Below are 12,276 nucleotides of genomic sequence, written 5' to 3' on the forward strand. Positions count from 1 at the left end.
CAAAGAAATGCTCTGTGTACATGACATGTAACTTTCTCGCAGCTTTTTGAATCAGCGGTGGCGAGGGAACCGAAAGCAGAGAGCTGCTCGAACTACGCAAGTTGTTCTAGTGACTACAGAGGCTGCCGTGCCTATGGCAGACAAAAGCATGCTTGAACTGTTAGGGGGGTGATGCCACTTAGGTGCCAGTCACTAAAAAAGTTTAATAGCCATGCAGGGGCTATTGTCAATGTGTTTAAATGAAGAAAGCTCCAGCGTCACTCAAGCAAAAACATTGGAACTGCTGGCAGAAGGCTATATGAAGTAAAGAATCTGAAAGAGAAAAAGGATGTCCTTAAGTGCCTTCAAACCTTCCTGAAGGTGCTACTGACCAGTTGCCAGGAATTTATTAGCACAGACATAAAATCAAAAAAGTAGAAACGGGCTGCTTGTTTGATGTTAACTTCAATCTAATGGCGATGCTCAAAGTGGTAGACTCCACCTTTGAATCTACCAAGTCAAGATAGTGAAAACCTTTTAACTCAAGTTGATGTTCAGTTAAGAAATGTAGGAGCAGGCATTGCTTCTAGTCTGTACCAAATTTTAAGGATCCGTACATGTTTTGGCTGTTTGTCATATCTTGTCAGAGATGCATATGTGTTCAGCTAAGCGTTGAACGTAGAATCATTAATAATCAAATTGATTTATGTCAGGAAGCAAAGATTGCCATTAATAAAACCATTTTAGCATAGAAACTCTCCAAAACATAATTTTAGTGCTTTAAAACTCTGCTTTTATTGCTCCAAAGCTGCTCCAAAATGGCTTTATTACTGCTCCCTGAGCTGCTTCAAAATGCTCGAGCCTGCTTCCACCCCTGTGCATGTGGGGTTTGCATATCTTTCATCACACTGGTGTGTGAAAACCATGAAGGCTGTTGGTGACGTGGTCCTGTTTTCTATGAAAGGTTTGCATTTTTGTTTGCCATTTACACATGTAAGGCATGCAGATAGCTTGCTTTCTAGGTCAACTTCTAGTTTCGTGCTTTTATTTTTGTAAAATGTTCTTGGGGGGGTTATGCAGAAAACTTTCAAACATGCGCAACATGGAACAAGAGTAGGGTGTGTCTCCTCTTTAGGAGCTTAGAAACAAGCTTCTGTTAGATTAATGACTTGGGTGCAGCACGTCCCAGTATGAAAGTGTCTCTGGCTTAAAGCAGAATCCAAAGCCAGGACATAATGTTCTTGGGGTACTTGAAGAATTAACAGTAGTGCCAAGTTTTGTTCATTTTAAGCAATACCAGTAAGGTCTCATGTCACTAAAAGCCTGGTGTCGGCGTCGTTGCTGTTGTGTCACGGCAAGGCCAAAAAAGTAAATTGATTAAAGAAAGCATAAAGTTAGTACTAGAATGCTCGGATAGGTCACAAACATCTTGAATATTTATATTTGCTGAGTAAAGTAATTTCATCGTAAATTTGAGTGAATTGGGTAATTGCTCAGTAATGGAATGCATTGTATTTTTATCATTTCTATTATTTTTTAATTTTTTTTTTGCAAGTTGTCATCTGCATAACGATGTATGCTTTGATACTGTATCCCCCTACAAAAATGTCCTCATCGGGCGCTGTACATGAATAAATAAATAAATGATTCTAATCCAGATCCCTTAAAGTGAGAAATGGGCACACTACTTAGAGGCCATGAAGGCTTGTTCGTTTAAGCGGGGCAAATGTGGACCTGGTGTACACGTTGTCTTTGAAGTGTCTTATGGACATGTACGGATGTCTACAGGATTAATTATGAATATGATAATTAGGAATTGTGTAATTAGTGTATAATTGTTACTGTTGAGAAGGTTGATTGTACAATCATATGCCTGTGTAGGTGTGTGCTATGGAGTTTGAAATTTAAAGGCAAAGCTTAAGCATCTCTGCTGAATTTTTTTTTTCTAACGTAATCACCGAGTGCCTCATGTTGATCTCTTAGGTGTAAACTTTTTTTTTTTTCTTCAAAACATGTTGTCCATTCTTTGGGAAGCTGCCTAATATTTTAAAATTGTGCTAAAGCGTAGTCTTTTTTTTTTTTTTTTTTTTTTTTTTTTTTTTTTTTTTTTAAAGAGAGAATGGCACCTTTTGTCACATAAGTACAGCATTAGTTGCAGCATTGCTATTTACCTTGCAGAGTCCTTCACAGCAGACCACAAGCCTCTGCTTGGTGAGGAACCGTCTCTCCGAGGCTTTTTTCATGGCTGTGGATTCAACAGCCTAGGCATGAATGGTGGAGGTGGATGCGGCAGGGAGCTGGCTGCGTGGGTGCTGCAGGGGAGGCCCAATTTAGATATGTATGGCTATGACATCCGGTACGTGCTGTTCAAGCCCTTGTGTAGGCCCAGTAATAGTATTAAGGCATCGCAAGGAGTTCCAAACTGTTAAATAAATTCTGCACCCTTAAAGTGCACTGAAAAGTGATGCCTGGAATTTATTTGTGCTAGGAAATTGAAAGGCCCAATTTTTGAGGCAGCTGCAGGAGTATCGTAAAAACCCCCGTATAATGCTTACCCACATATGATACAAGGTGTCATTTCGGGATGGCAAAAATGAAAAAAAAGTTTTCACCTGCATATAATGAGAGCGAGGAAAAATCAGTAAATGTATTTATTTGCTTTGCTGCAAGCCGTACGCACTCTTTGTCTGTGCAATGCCACCCCTCACCAGGTGCTGAATAGTGCCATGCACCTTCATATGTCTATGCTGGTTCGCTCCCCTTCTTGCACCATGAGAAGAGCAGCTCACATTTGCCAAGGCAATCACGGAAGCCACATGGTTCTCAGTTTGTTCTGAAATCAGTATGCTGCTTCCAGCTTGGATGCAGGGATGGCAGCGCACAAGCCACCAGCTAGCATTTGTCACACTCACGCCTCTTCGCATCTATAGCACAGCGCTCAGACGTGCGCAGGGATCTTGGATTTAGTTTTCGCGATCGTCGTCGTCCGATGTATCGTTTGCTCCTTGCTAAAGACATATTTCTGTTCAGTACCTCTGAATACATTCGGTGTCCCGCATTTTTCGAAGTTGCGACCAACGTGCTCCTTAAGAATGCTGATCAAGCTTCCACGATTTGGCTTCAGGGCGTGGCCAGTGTGGCTGGAGATACCCGTGCAGCATGCCAAGTGGTCCTTTCACTATCACTATCCTTCCATTGTGCGAGGTGCGATCAACTTCCTTCCGGTCATGTGTGTGTCGCAGGTACACTGGTTGGGAGGATCACAGGGTCAGCGTCGTGAGACCGAAACCGTCCTAACAGTCAGCCGACGCCACTACTAGATAGCACCTCCTCTGGATGGAAGCAGGATGCTGATAGTGCTGATTGATAATGTGGCCGGAACTGTGAATTTATGACTAAATTTGTTCGAATCCACATATGATATGAGGCAGAAATCATATATGATGAAATCAGAAAAAAGCTTTGTATTATATGTGGGTTTTTACGGTAAGCTGAAGTATAACTTTGGTCAAAGTGACAGAATTATGATGTATGTTTTGTATGTTCATTCTTGTCACAATTGGCTTAGCTTACCCAGTATCTGCTTTCATTAAGCGCACAGATCTTTCATGTGCCATTTGTAAGCATCTGAATTTTGTGCCATGCAAGTTTGGAGGTATTTTTTGTACTGCTTTCGATTTCTCGTAATATTATTGAAACATCTGGTAAGTGTACAGGGCAGCTTAAAGTAGCAGTGATTCCTTGCTAGTAAAGTCAAATGAAACTGTTTGTAAGATATTTTTACTGATTCTTGTTGAGTTGTGCTGATCGTAAACTTATTCATTGAAAGTAGCATTTGTGTTCAGACCATGTGTGGCCTGTAGCTGCGTAAAATCTTGCTGTGTCAGGCCACTGCTGGACATTACAGTCACAAGTTGTATATTATCATCATTGAAGAAACGAAGAGTAGTATCTGTTCCAGAGATCATAAGGGACAGATGTCATGGGCTGTCAACTGTTCCTTCTCCTTCACTGTCTCTTCCCTTTCTGTTCATTGTCTACTCCATGTGCTCTTTATTTTCATTTGCCTTACAAGATGGCTATGAAATCATGTTTTACAGTGGTGCACCTCAGATTCTTTAAAGCCCCAATTTTTATTTTTATTAATTTTTTTTTTTTTAATTTTAGTATGTAAAGTTACCACCTTTGCAGTAGTGAACACTCGATAAGTGATTCAAGAATGCACGTGGTAGCAGAAGCCTCCAAGGACCAGCTTTTGGCGAAGTAGTTTTCATTGGAGGGCAAATTCCCAGACTGATAATTTGCAGAATTTTGTGGCATATTTTGACTCATGTTTAGCTTTGCTATTTCGATTTCCACAGCCTCTTCTTGTCCTGGCAACTGCTTTATTTTTGGAAAACCATTATGGCTCTACAGAGCTGAAGCCATGCACAGGAACTTAACTTCGAAATTGGAATTTTTTTTTTGTCACAGCTATGTATTTTGAACCCAGCTACTGCTGGAAATGATGCTCTGAAGCTTGTGTTATGTTTTCGCTTTACTGCTATTACAGTCGAACCCGGATATATCGAATTTTGGTTATATCGAACTCACGGAATATCCCCTTGAAAATTCTGTGTAAAAGTATAGGAAAGCCGTGTCATATATCGAACTCAATTTCACCGGTCATTCGATATATCGAACTTTGCACCACGCTCTGGAAAGCGTGCCTTCCCCAAAGACGATCTTATCACCCTTGGCCGTTTGCCGCGTGACGTTTTCAAGCCACGCGCGGAAGGAATGAGAGGGGACAGTTCAGCGACGGCTGGTCTGGGCAGCGCAGCGCCCATTCCCCAAAGGCGCGCGCATTGCAGTTATCGTTTACCGCGCGCCAACACGACGTTTAAGCCACGTGCGTGGGTGTGCCCATTCTTTTGAGCTCTCTCCTTCAGCACGCGCTACGCATGCGCCAAACCAGCTCAGCCTGTTTTCAGACAGACGTCGGACGCTTTCTTCAGCGTGTGTTGCGAACCCTCTGGGCGCGGCGCCTGCGGTCGTTACGTTACGAAGCGGCAGCTCTCTCTCTCTCTCTCTTTTTTTTTTTTTTTTTTTGCGAGTCATCTTTTCTTATCGTTGTGCTGTTCGGACGTTAAAAAAACAGGATTCTTTTTTTCCGGGAGTCGTTTATCCTTGCATGTATGAATCAACGAAAGCACGCGGTCAGCTGCTGCGATCATGACGCCCGCCCCAAGCGCGGAGTGACAAATCGAACCAGGCTTGTGCAATTAAGCCATCACGGGCACTCTGCCAAGTTCGCTCTCCGCCACCGCAGAAGCTATCAAAAGATAAACGCGCCCCGACGTTATCGCTGCGCAGCATCTTGGCACGCTGCCAAGAAATGAGCTGTGAATGAGACGACCCAAACGGAGTGACGCGCGCCATCGACATGCAAGCGAAAACGCGAGCGATTTCTGCCGCGGCGACACAGAAACCTTGTTTCGAGCTGCCGCGGTGGCTCGAGTGGCGAGAGGGTCGCAGTTCCAACAAGTTTGAAATTTTTCACTCTGTCGCTGCCGCTCATCGCTGAGATCGCTCAATCGCTTGCATGTGAGCGAGCTGGCCTTAACGCATTTTTTTTTTTTTTTCAAATTCTCGGGTGCAAAAGTGGAGGGTGGGCTCATTATGCAAGTGGGTTGATTACGCGACAAATACGGTATCGTTTTTTTTTTCGCATCGTAAGTGCTGTCACGAGCCGATTTCTGTATATCAAATTATCGATATATCGAACTATTTTGCGATCCCCTTTGAGTTCGATATATCCGGGCTCGACTGTATTATGAGCTTGCATTGGTTTCTACCTTCTGCTCTGTCAATTTTGCATTCTCATTACAGCGCATACCGGCTGGCTTCTAAACTGCGTCGTAATGCTGTCATGTTTGTTTACCAAGGTTCCCACACCACCTGTAAAAGCCATTACAATGTAAGGTCTATAACCAGTGGTGAAACACGCAATGCAGGTGTCCAACTCTTATGGCCAGATTACACCATTTTCGAAACTAGCGCATCTTGACTGTTCTGCCAAAGGGCATCCTGAAGTGATTGATATCACAGGCTCTTCGTTTGATAACAATGTGCACATCTAGTAACCTGTTTTATTTAGATAGTAATGAGAAGAAAGGCTCTGTGATCTGTGGATACAGTCGAGCCTCGTTATAATAAAGTAGTATGGAGCGCAAAAATGTGTTCGTTGTATCCGATATTTGTTATAGAAGTGTGCACCCAAATTCCTCTAAATAAGTCTGCTGATAAAACGAAACAAAATGCGCACTGATATGGACAACCTAAAGGTGCAAAAACGCACAATCTTGCTTTTCGTTCCGTGTTGGAGAGCAAAATTGAACACTAAGAAGAGATGTTGCCTCCGCGCACAACTTGCACGACGGAGCTAACGGACTCGAGAAGTGTAGTGCGTGCACTGGTCGGTCGCAGTGGCATGGCAGGGGACTCATGCCATGAGGAGGAACTGGTGAGGACATGCCAGTCACATGCCTGTCAGCCGTTGCATGGCCAGACTCGAGCAGCGATGGAGGCGGCGGCAACACTAGAGTCTGGCCATGGTCGTTCATGACCTCAGAGATTACCATGCGCGGAGGTGTGATCTTGGAGGCCATGGGCCGTTGGTGATAGTTTTTGTCACCGCCGCTAGATGACGAGCCATGCGAACGCGCGGGTGATTTTAACACACTTCTGCTGCGGGCGATTCAGTTGATTTAAAGATTGCATTTCTTGATGTTTTTTCCGGCTCCTTTATGCGTTTTTTGCCATTTTAATGCAAAATAACTGCTTTGTTATAACTAATCTATCGTCAAATTTTGAAATTTTCGCTCCATTATACAGAAAGAACTCCCATAGAAATACACCATAGACCAACCAAACTTTGATTTTAGTTTTTTTTATCCGTTAATTCGCTATATCCGCGTTCATTATAGCAAAGTTCGACTGTACTGTGATCTTATTTCTTAATTATTAGATAGTGGGATACAAAAAGGTTACCTACAGCACTGTCAGGGTGTGGTGGCGGTTGGTTACAAACATCAATAACACTATGGGAAAATAATGGTTTCTGTCTCAAATGGCCTAGACTAACTACTACTTTCTAACAATATGGCCTAGACTAACTACTACTTTCCACAGTTATCGGTAGTGTGGCAATTTTAAAGTTGTCATACTGCATAACGTAAGTTAGTGGCAGTCAATGGAAAAAATGACTCCCTATGCTCTGCAGGCAGCATTGCCCCAGTGCTTGCTAGAGCATTGACTTGTAGAAAAGATTTCCGTAGGGTAGCAGTGTTAGCATCCAGGTCTGGTCAGTACATTATAAGAGCATCTTCTAATTATTGCTTTTCATTCATGCTACTCCAACATCTGTTAATTGCATACAAGCATGTTATTGCTTCAAGATCTCAGATGTGTATGTGTGTGTGTGTGTGTACGTGCGTGAGGAGAATTATGCTTACTTCATGCATAAGTGTGTGTTATCCGGTAAGGTGCTAAAACAGTCAACCAAGTTAATTGCTTTCTTCTCCAGGCGCTTTTCTCCATTACTCACCAAAGATCCCAAGTGGATTCGGGAACGGAGTCACGAGTCATATGTCAAGAACTATTCGATTGTATATCCAAATGATGAACCTCTTGCTTCAAGAAATATGCGCAAAGATCCCTTGCACGAGGTGAGTTTTGCACTCTGATTTCCTTCCCATGATTGTGATGTTGTTTAAGGGATTATGAATGTCTAAAATGAGGTTATTTAAAGTGGACGAGTGATAGGTATTCCCTCACTAGTCACTGTGTCGCAAGAATTTTTGAGCTAGCTTCATTAACACTGGAGGTATCTGCGATTAAAAATGGCACTCCTCCTCCCCACGTCAACTCAACACTTCAAGACGCCAGAAAGAAAAAATAAAGAAAACAGCTCGGGGACTGCACCCCACCCATGAGTTCAGCATTGTTGATGTTTGATTCTCAGACTTGCCGTTGTCGCACTTGTTTTCCCAAGCGTGGATTTTCTCCCTTCCACACATTTGCCGCTTATTACCTTTTTCTACCTTCTTGTCTTCGTTGTGTGCTATGATGGACCCGGAGCTCGAAGCGCAACTGCTGACAGTTACCGCTGTGTTGGGTGTTAAGCCCTTTAATACCTTAGTCGTATGGACAGCCTAACCGCAGTTATTCTTAAATGGTTATAGAACTTAACTGTAGCTATCGCGAATCATAGTTCAGGATTGTCACAGGTTACCACAGTTCTTGGTTATGGCAACGAATAGTGCCTTGGTTGCAGTAAACGGAACTAAGGGATCATCTAAGAGCATCAGCGCTGGGCAAAGCGAGCTACGTTTGAAAATATTGCAGTTAGTATTTGCAGTCCATTGTTTAGAAAGCAGTCTAAAGGCAGAACAGTAGGGTGGCGCAGGTGCCTTTCGGCAGCGGCAGTGCCACTGCTTCTGAATCTTCCACAAACTGTCCACGGCCAACACCTGTACAGTGGATCTCACGCACCAGCGTCAGAAAAGCATGCTAGAATTTGTTTTTCATGTAAATAACCACTGGGATAAAATAATGTATAACGTGAATCCCTCTTAGTGACCCACACCGAGTTGCTGGTAATACAAGCAAGTTTCTACTCGCAGCTGGGTAGCAGTTGCTGCCGGTACAGCTTGGCCCACTCAGTCAGCTTGTACGATATTCCCATTGCTGCATCATCGTTGAACTCAATCGTACCTTTATCTTATTGTGAAATGATAGGGTTGACAATAAGGCAGTGCCATGCATGGACTACCTTATTGTGCTGGCCAATTCCGAAGCACTGCTGCCGTGGCTTTGATGTGAAACAAGCTAGGCCTAGCAATGACCAGGAAGCAGTGCACAGCCATAGCACTATCGTCCCTGGCACTCGCAGACAGCGCTGCTTTTAAGCTAGCGGCATCCAGTGCTGTATTAAGAACTTGTGTACTGGCGGCTGAGAAAACCTTTTTTGACACTCGTCCCATTTAATTAACCACACGCGATGAAAACAATTGATGCTGCGAAGACGGGAAGAAACTAGTATGCTGTCGCTGAGCCATGGTACTCGAAGGTTGTAGAAAAGCGGCACTAGACAGCACTATAGACGCTGCCTACTTTATGTGTTGCTGATATGTGACCTGAAGCAGAAGTGTGTGATGTTGAAGCAGGCCAGCTCATGTGCTTTACGCACTCGGGCACTGACGCACACTTCCAGTCCACATACACCACCACTATTGACACGAACCAAGGTCACCAAGCTCAAGGGTTCACGCAACACATGAGCTGACAACTTTCGCAGCTGCCGGAAGTGTCTTTGATATCTCTAGTGGCCTGTCTTTCATGACATCACCATACTTGTGACACAGAGATTTGAGAATATATTTCCAAAAGTCACCACTAGGAGCTGACCAGTTGCCCGCGAATTACAAGAAACACTGTTTTTAAAAATGAATCATCCATCGCTGCCTTCGTTCCGAGGAGTTGTACCTTGGGCGAACGCTCAGAAGCATTTGTTCTACACATTGAACACGTTTGTTAGTGGCCTTTTCTGCCATTTTATGGTCCTTTAATCTAATGGTCTTTTTTGTACTTCCAGGTCCTGTCCGAGGCAGGTTGCATTTTTCAAGAGCGATTGGGTTGGGAACGGCCTGGCTGGTTTGCTAAGGATGGTCCTGCTCCTGTGAGTTTTTCTTTTTTCACACTTGGGTTACTTGTTCTAGCACCCTTTATCTGACTTTAACCTTCCAAAAGTTTATTCCCCAGAAGCACATAGATTGGCCGAACGAGCATGTAGGTTGTTTGTTTATTTGTTTGGTTTTGTTTTGACTTTCCTCTGAATTCACTTGCCAAATCATCTGGTCTTTGCCTGACATAGCTTCATACTTAACCAGCCAAAAGACGAGACACAGCAAAGAGGAGGACAGGACAAGGCTGTGTCTCGTCTTTTGGCTGGTTAAGTATGAACCCATACCAACGTGCCCAGTCATCAGCCTGACATAGCACTGGCTCTAGCGGTCTGGGTAACTAGATTGACTAGTAGCCTGCTTTTCTTGCAGACTCTGATCTATCTTAAGTGAAAAAAAACAATTTATAAACATTGCTTAACTTCATTAAGCTATTAAGTGAGTAGCAGAGCGCATGCATGTGCACAAGCATTTGCAAAGGGAGCCTGTGACTTGGAGCCCCTAACGCTGTCGCGTCATACTCTTAAAGGATGAGCTTAAATGTTCCCCATTTTTTTTAGCCAATGCATTAAAATGCAGCTTGGTATATTGAAGAGGATGGACTGCAGTGAATGCTTGAGGGCCCACACAGAGATTATATGCTGTTTACACCAAAAATTTACAGGATGTGCATGCTCAGAAAAAAAACTCATTGCACTGCTGCCTCTCAACTTACTAGTTGCTTGATATCAATGCCAGCAGGTGGAGCATTGGTATCTCTTCAACCTGCCACCATTTCATGCATTTGGCTTTTGTGAGTGTGCTTAAATAATTTTCTTTTCACGCATTTGTATATGTAAACTTTTGCTGCCAGGTGTACCTGTACACCAGGGCAAAATTGTTTTCAATGCACCCTTTCCTAAGTTGCTCGCTCAGCCTCCATATTGTCACTTTTATTGCGATAGCAATACTGCACCAGGTTTCAGCCCGTCGCGTCGTCCAGGGAAGGGCCACGTTTGACCTTGAACAGCCGCGAAGAAGAACGCCGCTGCCACTCAGCAGAATTGAACCCTTCTCATTTATATGTGGGCTGGTAGCTTACGCTCTCGTGTCATACTCTTAAAGGAAGGATGAGCTTAAGTGTCCCCAATAATGTAGCACCTTACTCTGATAGGGTGTGATAGGGGAATAATGTAGCAGGCAAAAGAAGCTTTTGCCGTAGCTATCGCAATTCAACTAGGGTTAACCAGAGTTAAACCACAACTAATATTTGGAGTTGGTTTAAGATTGACTTTAGGTGAATATGGGGCATGGCATGCTATATTTTTGTGAGTACATTGTTCAGGTCCATTTTAATCACTTGCATTTTCTTTTCAATTTTTCAGTCTTGGATCCTACATTGTCTGCTACGAGCTTTTACCATATTTGCGCAAATATAACGCAAGCTTTTCTCTTTGCGTCTTTGATTTTAGAGTGCACCTCTTGTTAAATTCATAATCAAGGCACAAATATAGTGCACAACCTTTTTCTCTCTGCTCCTCAAGATGGCTACAGTGGCCTTCACCATCAGGCTTGTGAGCTGATAGAAGCCAACCATTAGAGGACCATGGGGCTTCACAGCACACATGGTTAGAGTAGCAGATGGGTTTGAGTGGGGAACGAAACCTGCATGTGCCATTGAGAAAGAGTAAGCACTGAAACAGTTGGGTAGAATAGTGAACGCAAAGAAAGGCATGGGAACGAGCTGCATAAAACCTGTAGCAGCAGTGGTGTGGCGGTGATGGCGGCTGTTGCTGGGTGGCAGACCTGGTGCATTAATGAATCGGGAGGCTTTGCTGTGGTTGATGACATTGGGCGCACTTCTGAAGTATTACTTCCCAAATAATATCGACACACCCATTTCTTGGATATTTTTGTGAGCCATCACCGTTTTGTTTTCTGAGCTCACATTCGCAGTTCCTAGCTTGAACAACTTTTGATTGGAGTCATCTTCTTCATGACGTCTCAGTATCCTCCCTTGTATTCTACTCATTGTGGCATTATTAATGCGACAGTGTTAAAAGCCCCGTTCATTGAAAATTCAGTGCTGGCTTTGGCGTTGTGAGCGTAAAATCACAAGCATGGCGCTGGCAAGTGGTAGCTGGCAGCTGACATGGCCGAGCACTAACTAGATGTAGGGTTGCCTATGTTACTTATGGCAGGAGCTGCCAACTTGGGTCTCTCCTTTCATATGGGAGGGTGATATCAGAATCGGCCTGCCAGGACCCTTGCATTCACGTTACTCCTATAGGCCACTAAGGCACGTTCATACGGCTTGGTTAAAGCAGGGCTTTATATGTGGGCTGGTAGCCTACATTATCATTATCACATCACACCCTTAAAGGCGGAGCTAAGTGTCCCCCTTTTTTTAAATATGGTATGTTTGGTCAAATTTGACCTTAGAGCATTCATCTTAGCTGTTATACAGGACGTGTAGGACAGCACTGTTGGTAGCAAGACTCGCAGCTGAGATCGGTGATGAATGATAATGTTCCATTTGTGTAAGTGTTTTCCAAAGCATGCAGAGGAGACCGCAAGGTTTGTGACATTGCTT

The 12,276-nt window shown here is 43.7% G+C and overlaps 1 protein-coding gene across 7 annotated transcripts in view; it reads left to right on the forward strand.

Annotated features, from left to right (window-relative positions):
- The window catches only part of Sardh (Sarcosine dehydrogenase), a 99,482-nt gene that overhangs the window by 28,727 nt on the left and 58,479 nt on the right, over positions 1-12,276 (forward strand). For all 7 annotated transcript variants that reach the window (XM_084586018.1, XM_084586016.1, XM_084586017.1 and 4 more), the window contains 3 exons: positions 2,158-2,335; positions 7,547-7,688; positions 9,617-9,700. In XM_084586018.1, coding sequence (XP_084442144.1) covers positions 2,158-2,335; positions 7,547-7,688; positions 9,617-9,700 — 404 coding nt within the window. The remainder of the gene's footprint in view (positions 1-2,157; positions 2,336-7,546; positions 7,689-9,616; positions 9,701-12,276) is intronic.

This window comes from Amblyomma maculatum, unplaced genomic scaffold, assembly GCF_055883805.1.
Source record: "Amblyomma maculatum isolate TAMU_Amacu unplaced genomic scaffold, ASM5588380v1 scaffold_13, whole genome shotgun sequence".
Lineage (NCBI taxonomy): Eukaryota > Metazoa > Arthropoda > Arachnida > Ixodida > Ixodidae > Amblyomma > Amblyomma maculatum.